The sequence below is a fragment of the Solanum tuberosum genome, unplaced genomic scaffold (assembly GCF_000226075.1).
Source record: "Solanum tuberosum cultivar DM 1-3 516 R44 unplaced genomic scaffold, SolTub_3.0 scf00131, whole genome shotgun sequence".
NCBI lineage: Eukaryota > Viridiplantae > Streptophyta > Magnoliopsida > Solanales > Solanaceae > Solanum > Solanum tuberosum.
Window position 1 is genome coordinate 101,539 of NW_006239054.1, and position 27,778 is coordinate 129,316.

Below are 27,778 nucleotides of genomic sequence, written 5' to 3' on the forward strand. Positions count from 1 at the left end.
TTCTTTTGTTCGTCGCCTTGCCCAAGGACTCGAACTGAAGAGAAAGTCCTTGGATCGATTCGATCGTTTCTACGTTGCATTCTTCATCGCCGATTTGTTGAGTTTCCGGTCTACCGTTTTCCGGCAATGACTCTCATGACTCCTCCTCCAGTTGAAGTACGTAATCTCTCCTACCTGTTCTACACTTCTCTTACACCGCAACTTCTCGAGTTTTATTTTTTAGTTTTTTTTTTGTTGAATAAAGGTTTGTATAGTTATAGGATTGAATAAGTGGTGAATTTTTATCAAAAAGTGATGTCGGAGTGAAGTTTTATGTAAACGTTTTGATTTGAATGCGGCAATGGTGAAATTCTAGGGATTAGGTTAATCGGAAGTGTGGAGTAACTTGAGATCGAATATTTTGCTTTGTTTTTGTTTTTTTAGCAGCCTGAAGACGAGGAGATGCTTGTTCCTAATTCGGATTTTCCTGTGGAAGGTCCGCAGCCTATGGAAGGTAAATCTTTTACGTTCTTCTGTAGTAGTTTTATATCTATACACTGATATGTAATTGTAGTTTTGCTGGATTGTAGTTATATGTGTTCACTTTTTTTCTTTCTTTTCCTGCTACTTGTATGTTTTTTGAATGTCTATTTTTGTTGCTTTGTGGATTTACAGATTTTGTTTTTTTGAAGTTGCTTTTTTTAATTGTTGTTAGTTGCGACTGCGGATACAGCTAGTACAGTGGAGGGTCCACAAGTGGATGATCCGCCATCTGGTAGGTTTGCGTGGACGATAGAGAACTTTTCGAGGTTGAATGTGAAGAAGCTATACTCGGAAGTTTTCAATGTGGGAGGATATAAATGGTAATATTTTGTGTTTTTTTTTGGATGGATTGTTTTATTGTTTTTTATATGTGAGTGATTTGATGTCGGTGCGTTACGTATGGCAGGAGGATATTGATATTCCCTAAAGGGAACAATGCGGACCAATTGTCATTGTATTTGGATGTTGCCGATTCACCGTCATTGCCTTATGGATGGAGTAGATATGCTCATTTTAGCTTAGGTGTGCTCAACCAAGCTCATACCAAGTTTACAGTGAGAAAAGGTCAGAATTTTTGTTTATTGAATAAGAGACATGAATTTGTGTAAATTTAACTGCTGAGAGAAGATTGACTGTTGGTTGAATACATGATGTGTTTGAGCCTTTTGAGACATTGCTCGTTAGTTGGAGAGAGATTGTGAAATAGTAGATTCTCCAGGTTTTACTTATTTTAGGCGATGTCACTTGCATAATTGTTAGCTTTTTGATCATAAAGAACCGAGTGTAATGAATGTTCATTCAACATGTAGTTTTTTGTTTTGTTGATGAAGTAAGAAGAGATCCATTGAAGGAATCAATAAGATGCAACAAAATTACAAAGGGGAAGAATAACAAGGGAGGTTGCTCAATTACAAAAGTTAGCTTAATCTACATCTGCAAGACTACAACTAAGGAGAAAACCCCATCAAAAATATGTTCACAACTAGTTACAGGAGCCTGCATTGCCCAGCTAAATATATTCAGTAAGCACTTAGCTTCAAGGTCAATATTAGAAGTAGAAATTCCATCAAATCACCTACGGTTCCTTTCATTCCAACATGTAGTTATCTTAATTAGAAGTTGATAAATTCCATAATCAGGTGAATTAGGACTTCTATTATCAACTAATTGTGCTAGCTGCTGGCACAAGAAAAGGTTGAGCGAAGAACAGAGAAGAATCTGGGACATTCTGCCAGCTTGTATTTGGTGGACATTGTGGAAAGAGAGAAACCAATATGTTTTGAGGGAAAAGTCTAGTGTACCAGATCAAGCTTAACTTTATACTTTTGCTTAGTTTTTGATGTAGGATGGAAAATGTATATGAGGCTGAAACTTTGACAGATGTCATTAGTTCCAATGTTCCATTCAAGATCAATGGAACTCCTCTTTCAATTTGGATGTACATATTTCAGCATCTTCTGCTGTCTTTTGGAATGATTTTTTTTTTGAGAAAGGTAACATATATTATAAACAAAGGGATACACCAAAGGTGACCCAATATTAATTACAACCAGAGACCACGTTAGTACTAACAACCTCCTAGATCTCATAAGTAATCTAAAATGCTAGGAGTATCCTCTTCTTCTTGAGGATACTCATGTTTACACCAAAAGTAGAAAACAACTGGACAATTCATCTTCAATTTTGTAGGGAGCAACTTTTATCTTCAAGACACCTCTGGTTCCTCTTTTTCTGGATAGTCCACCATATATATGCATGGACAATCTTCCATCTCTCCCCGTGACCCGACTGATTTCCATCCCTATTCCAGCAGGCTAAAGCGTACTTTATGTTTCTTGGCATAGACCAACTAATGCCCCTTAGGTTGATGAAAATCTGCCACAATATCACAGTATCTATACAAAATGTAGAAAGAGATGATTTATTGTTTCTACCTCACTTTCACAAAAAAAACATCTGGAGCATAGTTGAAATCCCCTTTTCTTTAGGTTATCTTGAGCCAGAGCAGCGTGTTTGGCAAACAATCATGTGAATCATGCTATAATAGCATCCATTCTGTCCATTACATTGGCTGGCATAGGAAACACGGACATCATGTAAGTAGGTGACATCTAAGACACTATTGATGAGTGTGACTCTACCACCCAAGGACAAATATTGGCTTTTCCAATTGACAAGCTTCTTCTCACATTTTCCAGAACAGTATTCCTAATACCCTTTGATTTGCTCTTGGCTCCCAAAGGCATGCCCAAGATATACAGCTGGGTAAATGAAACTTTTACCCTAGTTAATGTGGAGGCCTGAAATTTTTCTGTACTGATTAAAAATATATATTTTGAAATGCACTTTCAACAATAATAAGTGAAGGGAAAGAGAGGCTGCATGTGCTGTCATGTTGGTATAGGCATGTGTGAATGCTAATTGTAAGCGTGCTACATCTTATTGGCGGAAGATGTAGTTGCAGGTTCACCTAGATCACTGAAATCTGCACTTCTGGTATTTCGTAGAAAGCCCTATTTTATATTGGACTTGGACCATGGAACTTCGTAGGGATGACGTTGATGAAAGTTTGATTCATTAATTCTTACAATATATATTTATAAGTCCACCCAGTGTTAGTCATTTTAGGATCTTGACTAAATTTTCTTAATCAGTCATTTAATAGAGTTTCCAAAGATATTTTTCTTGTGGTGCACAAGAAGATACTCCTTATTTACGTGCAATATATATATATTTTTTCAATTGATATTGTTCGTTCTGCAATTTCTTATTGGATGCTCTGAACAGTTCTCTGTATTAGCTCAAGGAATCATTGTTCCTTTGTATTAGGTTTATAATTAGCAAGGATTATGCACGTATCACCTTCTTGGTGCAAGTACTGAAATTTATTTTTACTTACCCTAAAAACTAAAAGTAGAAAGAGAATAAGAAAAGCAAGGATTTGAGTCTTCACTAGTACAAAGAGCTATGATTCTTTCTTCTTATGTTTAGAGGTAAGTCTTGCATTAAACAATTATAGTCTATAACTCATTATGTATCCCTCCACCTCTCGTAATTAAAATAACTACGGTCCAAAACATTTCGGTCATCTATCTAGTCTACCAAAAAAGGCCCACCTTCCTTATTTGTACCAGTTTTAGCCCAATTTGTGTATTTTTTGAAATCTTTTTTCAGCCTAATTAAAACCCTATTTTTTTTTATCTTTCTCCTCCCCCCTTCTGCTTATGTGTGACTGCTTCTTGATTCTCTTCTCTCTATATCTCCGCCTTCTCTCTCTATAGTCATAAGTGTTTAAATTTCAACCACTAGCTTGAAATAATATAAGGATCAAACCCCAAATATTGATTCGTGCTAACATCAACAAAATAAAAGAGACCCATTTTGAATTTCTTCATGTATTTTCAAGGTCTCCAATGGTGTTATTTATATGCTTCAGCAAGTTACTTCAAAATGAATGAGGAAGCATGAATTTAACACTTCTATTGGTATTATAAAGGGAAAAATGCTTCCGAAAGGTATGTAAATTGGAATGGAGGGTGTTTATCCTAAAACCCTATGCATTGGGGAGTGAAAAATTATGTTCTATAGGAATCAGAGTCGCGAGATCTTGGGCAAACATTCATGCATCAGGACATGAAAATTTATGTCCAACCCAATGCATGTTTCCTTTTGAGTTTACCGAAATGTGATACTTATACACGGTTATATACTCCCTCTATTTCAATTTATTTGTCTTTCCTTTTATGTCCATTTAAAAAAAGAAGGCTTCTTTCCGTTTTTGACATCTCTCTATTTCTATCTTTCCACCTAACATTTAAGCTAAGTTGCTCGGACTTTCACTTTTAGTGCTGCACCGTGTCGACATGACGTGGTGTGGGTGTGGGTGTGGGATCCGTTCTGTATTCGGTCAAATGATTTTGGGTATAGAGAAATTCAGGGCTGATACAATAATTGTAATCAAAACAAAGGCTAGGGTGAAGTTGAAGAAAATGAAATTCTATGTTGGTACTTCTCCTTTTATCTCTTTACGGGGTTTTCCTCTTGATCAATATTTACTCCTCAGTGTACCTTGTAAGTTTTCGACATAATGTCTCATAATTTTGACACATAACTCTATGTTTAGATGTTTTAATTATATTTTTAGTTGAATCCCCGCACCCGTATTCGTACTTGGATCCGTACCCTCGAATTTTAAAATTTAGATCATGAAGGGACCACAAGATTCAAAAGTCCGTTTTACTTTACTTCGTACCTAGTCAAAATCAGTCAAACAAATTGAAACAGAGGGAGTAATAGTTATAAATGGTTCTCCTACAATGTATATTTATGTATAACATTGTATATAAGGTGTTAAACAGAGTTAAGAACAAAAAAATAGTATTTGTATTACATGGGGAATAGGTGTGTGTATCCTCGGAAAGTGCAAAAGTAAAACTGAAAAAAGTTAAAAGGTACTAACATTGAAAGAGACTACACTTCTTTTCAACAATTTGGTCATTCCAGATGTAAAACTTTTTTGGGCTATGTTAACTGTTAAACTGTTTATTTGTAAACTGACCTGTACATTTGCATAAACCTTCCTTAATTATCTCTACAACACTTGTTGCTAAAATTAATACAGTACTACTTTTAACAGTAAAATATAAGCAAAATGATTATATTCTATAATTTACCTATTTTCTGTGTCTTTTTATAGTTTTCTGGCAGATGTACATGCTTGTGCAGACAAATTTAGTTGATTATCTGAGTTTTCATTCATTTCAGTAAAGCAGATTAAATATCCCCTTAATTTCCTTTTTGATAAGGAGATATCCCCTTATGTTTGAAACTACCACTGTGGTTTGGATGACTGCAGGAATTATGTAGGTGGTCTATGTTTTTTTTCAGGGGAAATATCTATAACCTGACTGGGAATATTCTTGACTTTATTTTAAGCCTGTGATGTTTGCTGAAGTTGAATACATGCTATAAAGGTTTGTTGAGCTTCGAAATGAATCTTTAAAGCTCTGATTAAGGATTTTGAAGCCAGCTTATTAGAGAAACTTAGATGATGCCAGGATTGACATACCTTTGCATCGGAAAGATAGGATGAACGCATGATTGGGGGATACATGGAAGGCTAATCTTAGTTCTATTGACATCTTATCTTGAGAGTATCTTTAATCTCCTGTATTTTCATTTTCAGATAAGCTAGTGCGAGTCTGAGCATTCTCTAATTTATGGCTCTTCAGCTTTTTATTCCTAACAGATGCTTCTTTTTATGTTCTCTCCCTTTGATGGTTCTAATTTGTGCCAAATATTATTATGATTTGCTATGTAGACTGCTGACAATTTAGTTAATGTTATGATCCATATGGCAGACATTTGCTGTACATATTGACACCTTCTTGGGGCAATATATGAAACTTACTTCAAAAAATGATTGTCATGGCAGATACTCAGCACCAGTTTAATGCAAGAGAGAGTGACTGGGGTTTCACATCCTTCATGCCTCTTAGTGAATTATATGATCCTAGCAGAGGTTTTATTATGGATGATACAGTCGTAGTTGAAGCTGATGTTTCTGTTCGTAAGGTTGCTGATTACTGGTCCCATGACTCTAAGAAGGAGACTGGTTGTGTTGGCCTTAAGAATCAGGGAGCCACTTGTTATATGAACTCTCTCCTCCAAACATTGTATCATATTTCTTACTTTAGAAAGGTTAGCCTTGAAAAGAATGAGTAATGTCTTTGCTATTATTTTCCTGGAGGTGACTAATTCACACGTGTTTCAGGCTGTGTATCATATGCCAACAACTGAGAATGACAATCCATCTGGGAGCATCCCTTTGGCTTTGCAGAGTCTGTTCTATAAGCTACAGTACAGTGACACTAGTGTAGCAACAAAAGAGTTGACGAAGTCCTTTGGATGGGACTCAAATGATTCTTTCATGCAGCATGATGTACAAGAACTTAACAGGGTTCTTTGTGAAAAACTTGAAGATAAAATGAAGGTAATTTATAATTGTGTAACACGTGAACCTAAAACAAATTGTACCATAGATGGCATGCTTATTTAGATTTGAGACTATTTTTTATGGATTTGTATATGGGTTTCTTTGGCTCAGGGAACCGTTGTAGAGGGAACAATACAACAACTGTTCGAGGGGCATCATATGAATTATATTGAATGTATCAATGTGGATTACAGATCAACAAGAAAAGAATCTTTTTATGGTATGTATGGAACCAATATTTATTTTTTCATGTTTTTTCTTGTTAAACACAGAATGCCACATTGTGAGTTTAACTTTCAATCATGCCTCATTTGACAGACTTGCAGCTTGACGTCAAAGGGTGTCGTGATGTCTATGCTTCTTTTGACAAGTATGTTGAAGTAGAACGCCTTGAGGGTGACAATAAATACCATGCAGAAAAATATGGTTTACAGGTTAAATCCCTTCACTGATTTTTGGATGATGGTTTGCAGAGTTGGTTAGACATTAAATTTGTGCCATTATTTTGAGCCACCAAAGGAAGGATATAACTGGTACTTGAAGTGAGATGTTTATGGAGAGACAAAAAGATACTAATTAGTGTTTCTCACAAAATAATAAAAAGGCATATTACAGCAACATGCCCTAAACATGACCTCATCTGGCATCTACGCCAACTTTATACAAGTTTAAGTGCCTAGTGCACACCCAAAGTTAGAGGGCGTAAATGCCAACTGAGGTCAAGTTAAACGACATGTTCATTTATTATGCCTAATAAAAATCAAGGAGGTGAAATTTGGAAAGGCACCTGATAAGTGTTTTGTGTTTCTTACTTTCTTTTCCCCTCCTATCAAATAAATGAATCTTGTTCTACATTTGAGTGCAGCATTAGCTTGATTACTCTAAGTTGCCTTTTTTGAAGAATCTCGCCGCCAATGCAGATTCAAGTCCCGAAAGCAGCATTTCCTTACCTTCTTGTATTCATCCAAAAAAAAAAGATAAAAAAATGAAACAGAATGAGGCTGTAGTTGGTTGGTTATTAGTATAATGGTCTCTGTTTTTTTTTTGTTAAAGATAATTGTATGTGTTGACTGTTATCTTTGTTGCTACTTACCTGAACTTCCATTTTTCAGGATGCTCGGAAAGGTGTCCTTTTTGTTGACTTCCCCCCTGTTCTTCAGCTTCAGTTAAAACGTTTTGAATATGATTTTGCACGGGATACTATGGTCAAGGTATTTCATTTATTACTCTCATGTGGTTAATGTATAAAATAGATTCCTCATGCCTATGAAAAAGGGAGTATAGAACTGATTCCTCACACGATTGTATAGGCATAACCAAGTGGAGTAAATGCTTTATTTTATTATATATATGCTGGGTCTAGTGTTTTCTAAACCCATATGCAAGCCAATTATGGTAGAAAACATATGATTTCTTTCTTGTGATAGTGGTGTTGTCTGGTCCAACGTGCACGAACCTTGACTAATTCACTGAGTACGTGCTACTTCCCACTGGTAGAAACACCGGGTAACTCTGTTTAACAGGATAGAGACAGATGAGAATAAATCAGTTAGTTTTTTTTTTCCTTCCTGCCTGTACTGAGATTTGAATACTGATCTCTCAGATTGTGCATCCCAGCTTCATTGACCTCTAGGAGACACCCTTGGGTGCTTAGAAAACGTCTGAAATTTATCATGGGTTTTTCAGTAATTCTACCTTATGTGGTTCTTCCCATTTCATTGCTTCCTTGATCATTATCAAACCAGAATTCTTAGTCAATGAATAAAGAAGGGTGTATGTGACTAAACTAATTAACTCTTAATGCCAATATCTCCGAATAGGCTTAAAAAGGAGATGGAAATGAATGTGGGAGTCTCCCTTGTCAGTCCTAAACTAGTCTTAACTCTTTAACTTTTCAACAAATTCTGTTAAGAAAGAAACTAGAGAGAAGACTTGAACTCATGAAAAAACCCTGATTGTAAATGAAGAAATAAAATGTTACAATGGGAGCTGAAAGTAGTGTAGGACAATATCTGGAGCTTTGCATTTACTAGGCTGACAGTTTCAGTCTATAACCGTCTTGTCTTTTACTTTATCTTTCCTTGATATTATTTTTGAGGGTAAGGAATCAACTCATCTCAGGATCACTCTTTTAGTTGCTTTATGAGGATATGACTTTATCTTTCTCCAGCTCTAATCAAAACAGTATGTTTCAATGTGATGGTAATTTCTGATTCTCTTTTTGAATTGATTAAATAGATAAATGACAGATATGAGTTTCCTTTACAACTCGACCTTGATAGAGAGAATGGAAAATATTTATCTCCAGATGCCGATCGAAGCGTTCGGAATCTCTATACTCTTCATAGGTATCAATCTCTTTCCTCCGATGAAGCATAAATGGTTTCCTATTTTTAATGCTTCTTTTCTTGCCATTTGGCGATGTGATCTTACTTCTGTCATGTGGTTGCGTTAAGAGAATTCCTTTATCATCTCACATTCTTCATGTTGACAAATTTCTCTTTTGGTTAATTTACTAACTTTATGCTTGTGATTAGTTGAGCGGGTCAGTTCTACCCATTTTTGCATACAGATTTGAATCATCTAATCATAAGAGTCACATTATATCATTCTGTTTACTTCTTCATGCATAATTCTTTGCTGTTTTCCTTGTCCAGTTAACTTTTACTTGACAATGTGGCTCATGTAAACTAGATGTGCTACAGACTCTTAACTTTCTTAGACATAGTAAGATTGCTTCTAAGTTCTAACAACTTGATTTCCCATGGTTTGGTGGTGTAAAATCAGTCATCTGTTGAGAAAATATAATCTCTTCTTGATTCCCTTTGTCAATTGGGATTATATTATTTCTTCTTTGTGAACTTTCCTATTTGAAAACTCTTAACAATACTGCTATGGTAGCAATAAGAAAGACTCTTACTGTCGAATTCCATCACTTTGGATTTCTCTCAGAACATTTTACAGGATAGTATGGTTTCTTGGGTAAACATGTAAATTAGGAAATAGAATCTTTCCACTGGGAATCAATGTTTTTTTACCCCTTAGCAAGTTTTGAGTTTTGGTTTATGAGGTATGGCCTATTGTGCATCTTCTTCCAAATTAATTTACTGCACAGTAATTGTTTTATTTTCAATGGTCATCATGCAAGGGATATGCTAATGTGGACATGAATTGCTTTTTCCTGAAGGATAGTAGGATTTAAAACTTGGTATTGAATTTATGTTTTGTAATCTATCTAAATTTTTAACCTTGTTTTAATGCCTGAAAACTTTATGATAGAACTTCAAACACTTCTACCTCATGGTTTAGTTTTGATCAATTCGTTTATGTATTTCCTTGTACACCTTTCCGATTTTTAATGGTGCTTAATCTTGAATGTCATCATGCTACTATATTATGCTACACACTGAAAACTTAGTAGCATGATTGCTCAGAGGTGACACCATTTTCTCCGTGCTCCTAATAGGAGATTACACAGCTGGAGTTCTTAGTGTCCTATCCACGTGAGGGCTGATTTTAAATATTATTTCACTATTTATGTTTTATTAGAGCAGTGGGGATTCATTCAAGTATCTACATAATTGGATGATACTGTCTAAATGGAAATTAGCACCCTTCCTTTTCGCCTCCCTTTCCCCACTTCCTCTCTCCCTTTCCTCGGCCTCAATTAACTGCTTTTGCAATTGTGATGTTGTTATCATCTGTCCCTCCTCTATTCTGCATTGTAGTTTGATATTTTCTGCTTCTTCTGTGAAAAAAAGATACATGGGTTTGTTTTTTCAGTCTAGACTATGCTATTTTTTATTTTATCTTTGTATACTTGGCACAGATTTCTGAATAGCCGGAAGACTAGGTAATGAGTTTTATTTGATTCTTTTATTTTTGTTTTCAGTGTTTTGGTTCACAGTGGCGGGGTCCATGGGGGACACTATTATGCTTATATCAGACCAACACTCTCTGATCAATGGTATGTTTTGTGTCGCAGTCAGTAGACACATTTCTTTATCCTTTAATTCTTTGGTTTTTCTCTGCCATGTTATTTTTAGTGTTCTCTCACCTACTCTGGGTCATCAGAAGGACGATTTTATCATCTTTAAGGCGATATCATTTATTATATTGTCTTTTTTCTTTTCGAAATAAAAGATGTATAGTAAATTTTGGGCAGCAGTTGCCCTTCGATCATTGTTTATAGCTATTTCACTTCCTTGTCACAATCTTTCTGTGTCTGCTGCCTGTCTTGATTTTTAAGATTCACTATTTGCCTATTACTTTTAGGTTTAAATTTGATGATGAGCGTGTGACAAAAGAAGATCCAAAGAGGGCTCTGGAAGAGCAGTATGGTGGTGAGGAGGAGGTCTGTTTCCAATTCTTGCTGTCCTTATATGCATGTGCATTATTTTCTTGTATTATATAGCCAATATTCATTTTCATTCTCCATTTCTTGCAACAGTTGCCTCATGCAAACCCTGCGTTCAACAATTCACCATTCAAATTCACAAAATATTCAAATGCATATATGCTTGTTTATATTCGTGAAAGTGACAAAGAAAAGATTATCTGCAATGTGGACGAAAAGGACATTGCGGAGCATCTCAGGGTGTGTGTGCTACATTACTCTGTCCATTTAATTGATGATAATATGGTTGAGTTGTGTCATCTTCTGTCTAACATTATATTGCAGGTAAGGCTAAAGAAAGAGCAAGATGAAAAGGAGCAAAAGAGAAAGGAAAAAGCAGAGGCTCACCTTTATACTATCATCAAGGTTTCCTTTAAAACCTAGTCTTATCCCTTCCCGCTTGCATCTTTGTAATTTGGAAATCTTACTGAAAATACTCTTGTTATATACTTAGGTTGCTCGTGATGAGGACCTTGGTGAACAAATTGGGAAGGAGATTTATTTTGATCTTTTGGATCATGACAAAGTCCGTAGTTTCCGTATCCAAAAACAGATGGTATTTACGCAATTCAAGGTATGGTTTTGCAATTTATTTTTGTACATATTTATGTAGAAAAAGTATTTTTGTACTGAAAATTTACATCGTCGTTGCTGTTTTGGTTGCTCTTCTGAAGCATAATATGTAGATACTGCATAAATATGCCTCAGAATTTCAAACATAAATAGAAATGTCTCCTCTTGAACAACTTCATTTTTTAGATTGGGTAGTTACATGATTAAATATGGTATCAAAGATGGCAAAAGTTCTGATTTTGAGTTGCACAGGTACTCTTGAATAAAATATTCTCATGTGCTTGTCTCAAGAAAAGAGCTGGCCTCTAAGAAAAGAATTAGGTCCACACGTGAAGGGGAGTGTTGCATGCATAAAACAATAGGATAAAAGTTTCCCTTCTCAAACTATATAGGATTTTAGATGATGTGATAACATAATTCAACAAGAACATATAGACTCGTAGAATGCAGGTACTAACAATGGAGGTTCAAGTGCCACTTTTATGTCTTCTGAAATATGGGTAATGGAATGTAAATTTGGTGTTGAGATTTTAATATCTAACTTTGAGTTAGAAGATAAACTTCAGATTCTGATTGCAAATTTAGGTGAATGATTCTTGAAAAATTGGAATCTGATGGTTCAGCTTTTCGTATGCTGTATGCTAATTGCTAAGTCAAACAGTTATAGCCTATATTTGTGTATTTGGTCAATCCTTTTACCTCTTATGTTTGTATCATTTAATGGTAAGTCTTTTTCAGGAGGAGGTTGCTAAGGTATTGGGTATACCCGTGCAATTTCAGCGGTATTGGCTATGGGCAAAACGACAAAATCACACATATCGGCCTAATCGGCCATTGACACCTCAAGAGGAAGTTCAGTCGGTAAGTTGTCTGACTGTTTACCTTTCTGTTGTGTTTTGTGGAGCTGAATTAAGAGTGCTTTGCAGTTGTATCCAGATTCTAGAAAGTGTCCTCTGTTTTTAAGAATTGAGCAACTGGCATATTTAAACCTTACTAGCTTTCCAATCACTTCTACTGTTCTGCTTGCATCAACATACTGATCAAAAGATTCTGGGACAAGTATTATATTTACTCTTTATGCTATCTATCAGTACAATTTGATTGACATTTAGTAGAAATAAAAATTTGGCTAAAAAAAGGATTTTTGTTCAGAAATAGACTGACAGAGAAATAATGAATCAATACTTTCATAGACAGTTGCAGTAAATAATTCAAGGGAATGTCCAGTAATTACACAAGCAAAGAACATCATGCTAAGATCAAGCATGCACTTCATGTGATTTATCATCTGTATCTATTGCATTGTTGTAGGTGTAAATGGCTAGGAAAACAACAATTAGGGATAATTGTTTGCAGCCATGCACCTTTTCTTTTTAATACCATTTATACCTAATGATGCTAGTCTTTTTTTTTTTTTTTGCTTCCGTTGTTTCTATGTGAAAAATACATATTTCCTTATGTGGGACATTCTTATCTTCCTTCTGCTTATTGATATTTTTGTACCCATATCTTGCACTGCTTAAAGTTGTAACACAAAACATAGTATACTTCCTCGAGGTCAGTAACAGATGTATTTTTGTGGTGAATCTTAAATCTGTTATCCTAAAATTGATTATGAGCTTCTCTCCCAGACCTTGTCTTGCTCTGCAAAATAGATTGTCTAAACATAATTTATTGCTGACTATCTGGATACTCTTTGCGGTTTATTTTTGTCCACATCTGATATCCCCCCTCTTCCTCCGTCCTTTCCCTCTTAGGAAAAAGAGACAAAAACATGCGTTTGTGGATATTCAGTGTTTGGAACTTCTTACATTATAGGTTCCCTTTTAGAGTATGTTTGATTTGTGTGATGAGATGGGTTGAAGAGACATCATGATGAGTCATTTATCATCCGGTCTTTGGATGTGAACAAAATGAGTTATCTTTTCTCTTTTTGATAAATAAGACGACTCACCTATTTGAATGTGGAAAGATTGCCACACTTTGTGTTAGTATTTCCCATATTGGTTGATGTTATGGGCCGTTGTCTTTTTATATGGTCATGAGCGATGAGCTAGCTTTTGGACATAAGTTAGATCCAAGTTCCATTTTCCGTCCATGCTATTAGACCCATCTTTATTTTTGGCTTACTCAATGTTGGGTTTGTTCAATGTTATGTTGTTCATGCTTTAATTCTCTATCCCTGAGCAACGTGTTCTTGGGGGGTGTCAAAGTGCTACATTGGTTGAAGGTGTGGACACTTGTTTTCTTATATGTTCTTAGAACAATCCTCCTCTCATGAGCTAGTTTTGTTGTTAAGATAAGCCTAAAGTCCATTTCTTGACAATTTGCGTGATGTGAGTGGCTGAGACATCAAGATGAGTCATCATCTCATCATGTCGTAGGATGTGAGATGGGGATGCATTAAGCTGACTCATGCTCAATTTTTTTTCATTAAGATTGAGACATTTTGATTGATTTAGAGCTCTGAATATAAATGCACGTCTGAATATTAAGATGCGTATTATGATTTAGAGATCTGAATTCACATCTGAATATTAAGATATGTATTAAGAATCTGAATACTAAATAGTTAAGATTGTTTGTTTTCTCAATACCTGAATGTATACAATTTTTTTTTGTTAAATGAATAATAAATATAAAATTCAAATAAAATACTAAATTGATCTAATGGTGATTGTGTGTGTCATTTGGGATGATGTTGACTATTGATGGTGGTTGTGGGTAGTATCTTATGATATAGTTGTTGCAGTAGTGATTAACTGTGGTTGTTTTTGTTGGTGGGAGCTGATAAATAGTAGTGGAATGATAATGACAACTAATGGTGGTTAGTGATATATAATGTTGACTAATGATGATAATTATGAGTAGTGATTTGTGGATGTGATAATGGTTGGTGGTGATGATTGCAAATGACAACTTATGGCGATGACAATTGATTTTGGTGATTAGCAATAGTGGTGGTTGTGGCTGGGCTGAGGATGGTGGTTGTGGATGGTAGGTGGTGGTAGTTGTGGCTGAAATGGTGGTTGTGAGTGGTGGGTGAAAGTAGATGGAATAGCGATGAATTGTCATCGTAGCAATTCTTAATAGACATCTTAATGATATTAAGTCTTTGTTATGGATCTTAATCATTCAGACCTATTTAGACCCATTAAGCGGTTGTAAAATAAGAAAAACAAACGCACTTAATGAGTGAGATCTGAATGATTAAGATTAATATATTCATTAAGTGCAAACAAATGAGGCCTCATCCTCTTTGTTTCATTTTTATTACCCCCTCCATCACATTTTGTGTGACACCATTTGACTTGGCATGATGTTTAAGAAAAAAAGAACACTTTTGAAATTTGTGGTCTGAAACAATCCTTAGATATTTCCGTGGTTGTAAATCATTTCATCAAGAGTAAAAGAGAAATTTTAAGTTAAATGTTTCTAATTATAGGAAGGTGACAAGCTTTTTGGGACGGACTAAAAAGGAAAGGGTGCCACATAAAATAGGATAGAGGGAGTATTGATAAGGTGACTAGTCTCTTTGGATGTTGAAAAATTGCCAGGATGAGCATCCTAAGCCACTTTGGATGTTGAAAAATTGTCAGGCTGAACATCCTAAGACTCCTTTTATCCCAATGTAAGAGATATAGTATTGTGAACCAGAGGAATTAATCATCCCAGGATCATAGCTTCGTGCAGGAACCATCCCACCTTTTCAAGTCTATAATTGCTTAACAACTGCTGCAGTTATTTTAATCACTTATGTTCAGTGGTGTATTTTTTCCTATGAATGGTACTTTTCTGTCGTTTGCTCAGCCGAGGGTTTTTCGGAAACAACCTCTCTACCTTCTCAAAGGTAGTGGTAAGGTCTACTTGCACTCTACCGGCCCCAAACTCCACTTGTGGGAACAAACTGGGATGTTGTTGTTGTTGGTGTATTTGGTTTGTCGAATTACCAAGATTGGTGCTTGATTGACTTGGTGCTAATGATCTTGCGCAATGTATTTCAGGTTGGACAATTGAGAGAGGTCTCTAATAAAACAACTAACGCGGAGCTAAAACTTTATTTGGAAGTTGAAATTGGCCTGGTAATGAAATATTGCGTACTCATTTTCCAGTTTAGGGTTCACACTTGGAATTATTGTTGGGGCAGGTGCTGTACTTTTGTGTATATCAAGTTTTATGTTTTGCACTTTTTGCATTTGTGTTGTTGTAGGATTTGCAACCTTGTCCTCCACCTGAGAAGACCAAAGAAGATATTCTTCTATTTTTCAAACTGTATGACCCTCTAAAAGAGGAGATAAGGTATTTCTTCTTGCCTCTATAGGTTGAAATCCGTGCTTTATAAGAGGAGTTATTTCTATGCTTGTCTAGTTTGGGATCTCTAATATCATCTCTGATTGGAAAGTGCATCATTGGTTATCAAAAATAAAAAATGGAAAGTGCATCTTCTTCTCATTCTTAGAGCCTGCAGACATGGTTGATATATGAAATGTGACAATGACAATTTGTCAAGTCCGATCAAGAAACCTGTGGGCAAAGTGCTTATGCAGCAGATCCCGTTTGGCTAAGATCCTTGATGACTGGTTCATAAACCACTAATGCTTTAGTCTCGTGTCAAGTGTTCACATAGTGACTAAGGTTCTAACAACTTGATGTCGGACTGTTCAACATGGTAGACATCTAACTCCTGTAACACAGATGTTTTGTTAACCTGAGATTACTGTGGTGAAAAACCTACTTCAGTTTCATCGCAGTCTATGCAATTTTTTGCACTTGATGTAGACATTAAATAGAGTTTTTCAGAGGTCTATAGTCGTGAGAGATATTAGTTAATTGCTGAAACCTCGATCTGTACATTCTGTTGTAGGGCACAATTCAAATTTTTAACGTATTTGATATCCTGAAACTTGTGATATCATTGTTCACGTACTTTGGTGTCTGTATATAAGTGGCCATGCAATAATGGGGCTTTGTCTATTCTTTACTTGGTTTTCCTTCTTGTTATCACTTATCAGGTATGTTGGGCGGCTCTTTGTAAAAGGCAGTGGTAAGCCACTGGACATAATGACCAAGCTAAATGAGTTGGCTGGAATTTCACCTGATGAAGAGATTGAACTCTTTGAGGTTAATTTTTTACTTCTTATCTCGCTATCAGTATGTTAACCCACAGCAGTTATATAGGTGGCTTCAGGTTGTGCTTAATATCATGCTCTATTGACAGGAAATAAAATTTGAACCCAATGTGATGTGTGAACCTATTGATTGCAATCTAACATTTTGTAGCAGTCAGGTACGAGCTATTACTTGCCATCTGTATACTACTGTTACACGTTCGCTGGGTGGCCAATTGCTTTCAGTTGTTCTGGTTTTCATTTCTTCTGGTGGATTTATTGTATGATACTCCTCTGCTTTTTTCAGCTTGAAGATGGGGACATTATTTGCTTTCAGAAACCCGTTCGAAGTCAAACTAGTGAACAATATCGATTTCCTGATGTTCCTTCATTTTTAGAGTATGTGCACAATCGCCAGGTATGTGTTGCACCTTGTTTTTTCATATTGTCTCTTGGCTCTTGGAGCTAGATTGGTAGTTACCTCTATGAAATAGAATTGTTTCCCTTTGATGAAGGCAGTACCTTTGGTAGTACTCCTGCCTTGACTCCATCGCACTCACTTTTGTTTTCAGTTTATGTGACACTGTTTCATTTGTATTAAGTTTCAAAAGAGCTCTGAATATTTTGTGTGGCTTGATAGCTAAGATAAAATTTTTCCATGTGATTGCTCCCAGGTTGTTCACTTCCGCTCATTGGACAAACCCAAGGAGGAGGATTTTAGTCTTGAGTTGTATGTATCTGTTTCAGTAAGTTAATGAAGCTTTTTCCAGTATTGTTTAATTCATTGACAATAAACAAACTCTAGGTCAAAGCTGAACAACTATGATGAAGTAGTAGAGAGTTTGGCTCGCCATCTCCGCTTGGATGACCCATCAAAAATAAGGCTTACATCACATAACTGCTACTCACAGCAGCCAAAACCTCAGCCAATAAAGTATCGAGGAGTGGACCGTCTTACAGAAATGCTGGTTCACTATAATCAGGTAATGTAGGAACAGAGTCTACTCTGGTTAGGGATAATTGAAACTTTTTTATGTATTTACAATCTTGTGGCTCTTAGTTATTTACCAGCGACTACATTTTGCTTACCATCCCTCCTCTTTGGACAGACTTCAGACATTTTGTATTATGAAGTCCTCGATATTCCATTACCAGAGCTACAGTGCTTAAAAACTCTCAAAGTCGCCTTTTATAATGCTGCAAAATATGAAGTAAGTGCTACACATACTTGTACATTTTGTGTAGAGTTTCCTTTGATAAGGGTTTATACAGTCTCCTACACTCATATATAAAATCTTGGGCTGTTCATTTTCAGGTGACAATCCATACTATTAGATTGCCAAAACAAAGTACTGTAGATGATGTCCTTAATCATCTTAAGACAAAGGTACTTTTGAATTTTCTATTGCTATAAAGTGTGATGCATCGATATAAAAGTAGTGATGCCGCCTTCATATTGTTTTTACCACCCTAAACTGTAAACCTGAAAGTAGAAACTAGGAAGAATAGTAGGAAAAACATTTTATGTCTTGCCCCAGCCATGCTATGTCTTAATTTAGAGAGAACAAGCTGATGTCTACATTGAGATGTCATCTAATAACCTATTTTATTGGAAGGTTCTCTGATAAGTGATAAGTACACTGCTATAAATTCATTTCATTAAGATCTATATCTGTCAGATGTTTTTGCTGATCTTGTCTCATGGTATGGAATAGGTTGAGTTGTCACGTCCAGATGCTGAACTGAGGTTGCTGGAAGTTTTCTATCACAAGATATATAAGGTACCATTTATGCTGCATAACTTCCTTCTGCTGTAGTTCAGTATCTTCTGCAAGTGCTTCAATGCGCACAGATAGAGTTGCTGTGGGAGTGTTATACGATTACCCTTTCTTTGTTTTCTAAATGATCTTTCAATCTTAAGTGTTGAACAGTAGAGTGTGCATGTCTGTGTGCTCATGCCTGACATACATTACATATATACAGACGGACAGACAGATATAAACAGACAGGACAATACACATTAACACACACAAACAGTTTGATGCATTTTGAAGTAGATAAGAACTCATGAAAGGACATGCAGTATCATGCTTCTCAGCTTTGCTTCTTGGTAGCATTTGTAACATATCCTCTACATTTATTTTGCAGATTTTTCCACCTACTGAAAGGATTGAGAACATAAATGATCAGTACTGGACCTTGCGTGCAGAAGAGGTACACTGAATGTTCTGTTGGTAGTTCCCTTTATTTTATGCAGAAGAGCAGGTCCAGGTTTTACTGGGGATATGCAGTTAGGGGTGATTGTGCATCTATTTGAATGTTTTGCTGTAATCTTTGTGATTGTCTCAATGCTCCTGTAAAAAAGATATTTCCTCTTTGAATGCTTCTGGCACATTCCCCAGAAACACTCGCTGTCCTACTTCTGCAGAGAGAGTGTCATCTTTTCCGGTGACTGAGAGTCAGAATCCTCCACCCGTTCCTTATGGTAGCACCTTCTGTTTTAGTTGTTTCATTCAAATCTTTCTCTCAGCTTGCACAGGCTTTGTAATCTGTAGCTTTTTCTATCAAGATGGACAAGAACAGGATTTACTTAAATGCTGGGTTCAAGTCATTCGACATTAGTCATTTCTAGATGGAACTCAGATAATGCAGTGTGATATGAATGGGTCGAGAGGAGTCGAAGACTTATGAGAAGAACTTCGATGAGCAGCAAATAATGGATGTATTTGCTTCACATAAAGAGAAGCTTCCAGAGATCAGAAGAAGGCGGACAGGAGATGGAAAACCTCAGAAAGAGACTCAGAATTTTTTAGTACAAGGAAGTAGAATGAGCATGGGAGATACATGAGTATCCTCTCTATAAATAAGGAAGGAAGATCAGTATTGATTATTCCAGAATCAGCATTAAATGCAGGTTGGTGTGATATTGCATTTAAGATTGAGAATTTCATTAAGACCCCCAAAAGCAGGAAAGGGTAGGTCCCCCAAATATAACAGAAGCCAACTACCCTTTCAAAAAAGCTGTCAAGGAAAGTAAATGGCAATCCAGGGCCATTTGAGAAGCTGAGGTGAGTAGCTCGAAAGGCAGAATTGAAATCGAATACACCTCAGATCTTCAAGATTAAAGCCTGCTAAAGATGTCTTGTTGGCAGTCTAGAGTTGATCTGTACGGCGAAACCCACACTGGCTGATATAAGGAAATCGTCATCTCTAGCTTGAGGAATACTTTAGGGGTAAACATATATGAGATGTATGGAGACATGTTCCTATTTGAATTCCCAAATAGATACATGGCAGAGCAAGTGCTGCAAGGACAGTGGTCTTGGAAGAAAATAAGATTCAACCTTGAAAGATGGTCTCCAATGGGGGTTGTGTGCCAACTCCTCGTCACAAAGAAGACATGGATTAGAGCAGTCGGAATACCACTGCACCTGTGGTCGCAGAAGGTCTTCTTCGAAATTGGCCAACTGTGTGGGGGTTGGGTGGCCACAGAAGAGGAGACATAGCTCAGAAAGCACATGAAATGAGCAAGAATTCTGGTGGCAAATGATGGATGGAAGGTGGCCAGCGAATATCCATTATGCGCAATGATATCATTTAATTCATTTCGATTTGGGATGAGAATAAACCCAGATGCGAAAGCCTGCCAGAAAAGACCAGGGAAACCATCAGAAAAGATGATTGAAAAGATTACATGGTCCATCTTATTACCCAGAGGATAAACAGAGGCGATGTCTACGCTGAAAATTTGAATTCCCATTCAATTCAGGGATTCAAATTTCAGAAACCACGAGGGTGTCGCTCACTTTACAAATGGAACATGTGGTGCAGATTTCACACGTGAAAGGCATACCACCAGAGTAAATGAAATTACTTGTTGGGCCGGACCGGAAGCCCAATGAAGTGTTTTCGTTTAACTCTTAAATTTGGGCCTGAAGTGATCTTCATTGATATACCACTACAGGAGCCAAATCTAAATAGAGAGACACCTTCAACGACATCATGAAAGACTCTCTCTCTCTCTCTCTCTCTCTCTCTATCTCTCAAAGTTTTGATCGAGAGACCATGCAAAAGATGGAGAACATTACGGAAAGCTTCGATAGAGCAGTGGCCACTATATACGAGGTCAATGATGAAGATTCCACTAAGGAATTAATGGAATGAGGTGCACATGGGAAATTGGGAGGAGATTGAGAACTCAAAAACAATTTTGACAGATATAGTGGTCCAAAATGAAGCAGAGACAACGGAGAACTGGAAAATTGAAGAAACAGAGTCTCTGCGAGTTCAATCTCAGTTGTTGATCAAAGTGAGAGAGGGAAACTTCTGTTTGGGTGCAACAAAACATGAAAAAGTTGCAAATTACTGGGGTGATTTTCAGGGACACGAGGAGGAAGCTCTGGAACTATTACCACAAGTAGACAGCTGCAGAATAGCAAGAAGAATGGAGTCGGATGCAATATGTAAAAAATCTAGATTCAAAGGGGCTCAAGAATTGAAGAGTAGTGGTGAAAGGAGCAATGGGAGAAGCAATTTGAAAATTGGTTAATGCAGATCAAACTGATTACATGGAATGTAGGGGGTTTAAACTGTAGGGATAAAAGGAGATTAATGAAGAGCATGGTGATGAGTTGGAATGCTGATATCATTTGCATTCAAGGAACAAAGTTGGGAGGGGACTTACAACTGGGGGGAGGGGGGTGATGGATCAAATTTGCTTGTCTAGAGGCTAGTGGCACAAGAGGGTGAACTTAGGTTTCTAGAGGAAGATCCTGCTAGGTTAATTGGCAGATGTAGGAGCAGTTTCAGGAGGCAGAATTCTAGCTGAAACGGATGCAGAGAAAATCAGGGCTGGTGCTAGAATATGAAGAACTGATTAAAAAGGAAGAGATTGCATGGAGACAAATATCCAGAGCCCTTTGGCTGATGGAGGGGGACATAAATACAAGGTTTTTCCACAAAACTGCCAATGCTCAGTGAAGATACAACAACATAGATCAGTTGTTAGTCCAGGGATATCTCACTCAGAATTCTACTAGAATTGAAGGGGAGATGGTAGAATTTTACCAAAGTTTATACGCAAACTGTGCAATGGAGGCCGGCCAGTCACTTCCCATATTGTCCAGTTTTAATGGTGGAAGAAAAGGAGTCTTCAAGCAAGATTTGAGGAGGAGGAAGTGTTGAGAAGCTTAAAGACGTGTGCTACATTCAAGGCACCGGGGCCTCATGGCTTCATTATGGTTTTTTTAATCAAATGTTGGGAGGTGGTAAGGTCAAATATAATGAATGCATTCCACAACTTCTATGAACATGTAATGTTTGAGAGGAGCTGCAATGCCGCTTTTATAGCTCTCATCCCAAAGAAGAAAGGTGCCAAAGAACTAAGGGATTTCGGACCAACTAGTTTAATTGGTAGCATTTACAAAATTTTCTCCAAAGTTCTCACTGAGGCTGAAAAGGATGATGGAAATACTGTGGGTGAACAATAATGGCCTTCATCAAAGGTAGATAAATCGTGGATGCAATTCTAGTTGCTAATGAAGCAGAAGCAAGGAAAACCAAGCATACTCTGCAAGTTAGACATAGAGAAAGCCTATGACCATGTCAACTGGGCTTATCTGCTAGCAGTTTTGAGTAGAATGAGATTTGGACAGAAATGGATACACTGGATGTAATTGCATTTCAATAGTGAGTTTTTCCGTTCTTATTAATGGTACCCCAACAGGTTTTTCCTCATCAATAGTGTATTGGACAGCATTCCCACCTATTTTATGTCCTTATTCCTTATGCCAGCTAAGGTGAAACAGCGACTCGACAAAATCAGGAGGGACTTTCTCTGGGAAGGCAACAACAAGGACCACAAAATTCACCTTGTTAAATGGGCCAAAGTCACTTTGCCAAAACAATATGGAGGATTGGGGATAAAAGACTTGGCCTTACATAACAAGTGTTTGCTATTGAAGTGGCACTGGAGATACAATCAAGAGGCGGCTGGCTTGTGGAAGGAAGTGATCCAAGCAAAGTATGGTAGTGATAGTCATTGGTGCTCTAATAAAGTCAGTACCTCTTATGGCACGGGGGTCTGGAGAGTATAAGGAAACTGTGGGAAATATTCTTCAGTGATGCCTCACTTATGGTGGGAAATGGGGAACATATTCAGTTTTGGAAAGATATTTGGCTAGGAGACACTCCTCTAATGAATGTTTTTCCAAGCATTTTCCAGATTGCATCTCATCCAGACTCAACCATCTCGCAGTACAGGGAAGACAATGTGTGGAATCTGATCCTAAGGAGAAATCTTAATGACTGGGAGTTGGAAGAGGTTTTTAGCCTTATGGCCACCATTCAGACTAGTGCAATCAACAGTCAACGCAGGGACAAACTTATCTGGAGACATAGCAGGGATGGATCCTACACAGTTAAAGCATGCTACCTTCAACAAAGCTCCAAGAAGACCGTAATTGATCAATGGCCATGGAAATTAATCTGGAGAACTAAGTTGCCACCTAAAGTTATTTGTTTCAGTTGGATTACTCTAAAAGACTCTTGCTTGACTCAGAATAATCTCATGAGGAGGAAATTCCAAATAGTCAACAGATGCTACATGTGCTTGTGCAACTCAGAATCTATTAATCACTTGTTCCTTCATTGCACAGTTGCAACAGGCCTATGGAACATGTTCTTCTCACTTTTTGGACTCACTTGGGTCATGCCAAGATCATTGAGAGAGGTTTTTGTGTGTTGGAGTTCTTGGAAAGTTGGGAAGTCCGTCAAGCAGATCTGGTCTTTGGTTCCAGCCTGTATTTTGTGGTGCTTATGGACGGAGAGGAACAAAAGATGTTTTGATGGCACCCCAACTCCCATCTCTACCTTTAAAGCAAGATGTTTGATTACTCTTTTTGGTTGGGTTAATCTCTCTCCTGTACTTAGTGTCGATTCTTTCCTAGAATTTATCAGCTCCATAGATCTCTGCTGTTAGCTGTTTAGATAGCTTTTTTTTGCCTTTTTGGGAGCTGATATTTCTTTCTTTTGTAATCTGTGCATCTGCTTGATGCTTTGTTAATGACATTCTTCTTACTTCATCAAAAAAAAATAAAAAATAGACAAGGTGATTCTTTGTCACCCCTTCTGTTTTTACTAGCAATGGAGGGCCTTAATTGTATGGTTAAATCTTCAAATATAAATGGGTGGATAAGAGGTTTCAGTGTGACCAGAGATGGAAGAGATAACCTGGACCTGAAGGTGATGCTGATGAAGAGCAACTTAGAGTCCTGAGTGTGATTTCTGGTCCTATTTGAAGGGATGTCTGAATTACACATTAACTGGAGGAAGAATTTTTTGTATCTTATCCATGGGGTCTCAAATATGGAATCCCTGAATGCAATACTTGGTGGTGAGATTGGCAGTCTACCAACCACTTACCTAGGTATGTCTTTAGGAGCAAAATCAAAAGCTAAGGAGATATGAAACAATGTGGTCGAGAAGTGCGAGTAGAATTTGGCTAGGTGGAAAAGGCAGTACTTGTCATTTGTGGAAGATTAACCCTCATCAATTCAGTCTTAGATTCTTTGTCAACTTACCTGATGTCCCTGTTCCCTATTCCAGCTCGGGTCATGAACAGATTAGACAAAATCAGGAAGATGTTCCCGTGCCTAGGTAATAAAGACAGGAAAAACTACCATTTGATCAAGTGGAGGACTCTGATTTGTGATAAAAAGTTGGGGGGTTTGGGGATCAATAATTTGGAGAATCACAACAAGTCCGTAAGAATGAAATGACTTTGGAAATATGTTAATGAAATAAACGAACTCTGTGAGGGAAAGTAACAGAAGCCAAGTATGAGGAGAAGTTACAACTCCATATGGAGTCAATTTATGGAGGTCCATAAGAGCCTTGTGTAATGAGTTGAAAAGCTTTATAAAGATCAAAGTGGAAAATGGGGTTAAACCTGTTTCTGGAAAGATGATTGGCATGAGGCAGACAACCTAGAAAGGCTGTTCTCAGAGATACACTCCTTAGGATATTAGCAACATAGCACCATAGCAGAGCTACGGTCATCAGAAGATTGGAGGTTCAACTTCAGATGGCAGTTCATTGTCTGGGAAATTCAATGGATGGCTGAATTTATTAATCTAATTGAACATTTTAGTGGATTGACGGAAGTGACGAACTTTGGTGGCAGGATAGTAAGAACGGCTCATTAAGGCGATTACAAAAAGATGAACAATATCAACCTGCAGCCAAGCAAGTGTCCTTCTGATGCGCTTAACTTTGAGTTTTACTGACACGAATGATGAGATTTTTCGTGTTAGTTGTTGCTGTCATATTTTGCAAATAAAGTGTGTTGTGGTGGATGACTGCACTTCTTTCCGTTAATGTTGTGGTGCTGCTGTGCGGGCAACATTGAGTATTTGCGGTCCAGCTGGTCCTTTGGGTTTTGCTTAGGTCATTGGTGTTTTACGGTCCAGCTGGTCTTAAGGGTTTTGCTTAGGTCATTGGTGTTGTCCTGTTTATTTCTCCACGTATATACTTATGGACTGGACCGACCAAATAAATCAGGGAAGAAAAAGGTCTAAAGTCTTCACCAATAAAGAGAAAAACATATGTCTGGAGATGAATCAACTTAAGTTTATAGCCTTCAGTTAGAGTTGTAATATTGTCTACATTTCTTAGATGTTTATCTAATTAATGTCTTAACTTTTCTCCATTACAGATCCCTGAAGAGGAGAAAAACCTGGGTCCTCTTGATCGCTTGATTCATGTTTACCATTTTACAAAGGACACAACTCAAAATCAAGCAGTAAGTACATCTGTCGAAATTGACAAGTTCCTGATATATATATATAGCTATAGTTACAATCAGTGTATATGGTGGAGGTTCTATCCTCAGTTAATTGTTTTTGATTCCATCCCTTAGCAGCATGTACAAAACTTTGGCGAGCCATTTTTTCTGGTTATTCATGAGGGTGAGACACTGGCTGAAGTTAAAGCGCGCATTCAGAGAAAATTGCAGGTTCCAGATGAGGAGTTTTCAAAGGTATTCAAGCTTCCTTGCTTTGCATCGTTGTTTCTATACCGAGTAATCTTGGAAAATTTCTAGGTTCAGTATTAGTATAGAGGGTTCATGTGTTTTATTTATTCTAGTTATTTACACGTTCTACTTTCACTATGCAGTGGATGTTTGCGTTTGTGTCCATGGGCCGTCCTGACTACCTCCGGGATTCAGATATTGTATCCATTCGTTTTCAGGTATTTACTCCTTTTCCGTCCATATTCTCCCTCTATAGTCCTTGTATAATGTTTGATTATTCTGTTTCCTAATTGGTTTCCAGAGGAGAGATGTTTATGGTGCTTGGGAGCAGTATCTGGGATTAGAGCATGCTGACAATGGTCCTAAAAGGTCATATGCTTCCAACCAGGTATGCTACTTTTTCTGTCATGCTGGTGATGATGGGCTTATAAGGCAACCATCCAAGTGGACCAACAAGTCTTTAATCACTGAAATGCAAAAATATAATAGCTAAATTTCTTTTGAGGTCCTTTTTTCTGAGATATCTTTTGACACTGGTTGAGCAACAATCAGCTCCATATGTCAATTTAACGCAACACTCGCTCTAAGCTTTCAACATGCTAATGAACCTGAATACTTTTGTGTACGTGAATATATGTTATATATATATTTACTTTATAAGATTACTTCATGGCTGGCGATTCTTGGTTGCCTGAAATTGGTTTCTCTTGATCTTTTACCTGTGGGCTCAGTGGCTCTTTTGTATTGAAATTTGAAATCCTACCACAGTGAGATTAACCTGTTTAGAATTCAGGAACATATTGTTTGGCTTACCTTTCAAATTAAAAATCAGAACATTTTATTTATTAAGCCAACCCAAAGCCAGTTTAATAATGCACAAGTGATAATACTTTATATTAGTTGGTGTATAACTGGCTCATATTGGTACTGCAGAATCGACCCGCTTTTGACAAGCCTGTTCGGATCTACAACTAGTCTTCTAAATGACTGATCAATACCTTTGATGGAGCATGTAAAATCCCGCGAAGAAGCAGCACTAGGATCATCAGAAGATGGCAGCTAACAGTTAATGCAGTGATGTCTCGGTGGTAATTTAACTTTTGTCCTCCAAACGTGGGCAAGCAACACCATATTTTATTTAAGCAGTTTTAGGTGGCTGAAAACGTTGATTCCATTGTAATTTTAGGCAACGCACATGATTTTGGGTGGACGTATATAGAGGGTATAGATGTTTATTTTGACATTTCCTGTTCCTCACTTTTGGCATTCTCAGTTCTCTCATAATTATATTGTCTGGAAAACTAATGATGTAGAAGAACAGAAGGCTGGGATTTCCCATAGTGACATTGTTGTAGAACAGTTGAAAGGGATATATCACAGTTTTTTAGTGTCTTTGTTTGCAAAATGTCCCGACTCGTAATAATTGAATTTATCTTTTTCTATTTAAATTTGAATGAAATAGAGTTAGCGGTTTTTTTTTGGTTTTCTATCCGGTACTTACATTGGATTCGTGCTTGGTAGGCCCATTCAGGGTAAATACACTCTACCAATTTTATTTGGTGTGGATCAATCTCTTTCACTCCATCCACTGTACCATATTCTTTGTTGGTAATAAAGTTGACGGAATGCTTATATTTTATCGTCCTCAATTTGCTTAATTTGTTTTCAGATATGCTCAAGTACGATCTACCTTTCAAATATTTTCTCCAAAATCTTCAAAAATACTCCTCCTATTCCTCTCCCTTCTTTAGAGTCTATATTCTTATGCTTAGTATGTCGTTTATATGCTTCTTAATAAGGGAGATGCTTCTGCTTATGACAGTCTTTGATCTAGTTGAGTTGGGATAAAATTTAGTAAATACAAAGTGTAGTTAATTAAGTTATACTTATTAACTGAATGCTTTTTGAAAATTGAGAAATATTAAGAACGACTTTTTATTTACGAGTATGATTTATAATAATTATCAACTTTAGTCTTAAATTTTTAAAGTGGTAATTATTTTGAGATAAAATTTTTAAGCTAAAGTGACCGTTAAAATGGAAAGGAAGGACTCATCTGTCTAAGCTCGGGGGGAAAGAGTTGTTCGGTATTTGTTATTGGTAGGAGGTGAAAAATATTTTATGGTATTAGAGGTGTGCGCAAGGTGATTCAA

At 37.0% G+C, this 27,778-nt stretch overlaps 1 protein-coding gene across 4 annotated transcripts; it reads left to right on the forward strand.

Annotated features, from left to right (window-relative positions):
• LOC102598288 (ubiquitin carboxyl-terminal hydrolase 12-like) lies at positions 1 to 27,079 on the forward strand. 4 transcript variants are annotated; one of them, XM_006350875.2, is made up of 32 exons: positions 1 to 156; positions 424 to 493; positions 695 to 842; positions 929 to 1,086; positions 5,957 to 6,222; positions 6,296 to 6,514; positions 6,629 to 6,737; positions 6,836 to 6,951; positions 7,630 to 7,728; positions 8,756 to 8,865; positions 10,410 to 10,484; positions 10,793 to 10,871; positions 10,968 to 11,114; positions 11,199 to 11,279; positions 11,368 to 11,487; positions 12,225 to 12,347; positions 15,491 to 15,568; positions 15,697 to 15,785; positions 16,499 to 16,607; positions 16,705 to 16,773; positions 16,902 to 17,012; positions 17,269 to 17,324; positions 17,400 to 17,577; positions 17,704 to 17,805; positions 17,910 to 17,981; positions 18,310 to 18,375; positions 18,743 to 18,808; positions 25,308 to 25,394; positions 25,512 to 25,631; positions 25,769 to 25,843; positions 25,927 to 26,013; positions 26,559 to 27,079. In XM_006350875.2, the coding sequence occupies exons 1-32, from the start codon at positions 127 to 129 to the stop codon at positions 26,598 to 26,600; spliced, it is 3,357 nt and encodes a 1,118-aa protein (XP_006350937.1). In that variant the 5' UTR covers positions 1 to 126; the 3' UTR covers positions 26,601 to 27,079. The 4 variants fall into 4 exon arrangements, with proteins under 4 accessions (XP_006350937.1, XP_006350938.1, XP_006350939.1 ...); XM_006350876.2 differs by having other exon boundaries at positions 25,515 to 25,631; XM_006350877.2 differs by having other exon boundaries at positions 427 to 493.
• Positions 27,080 to 27,778: the final 699 nt, after the last annotated feature.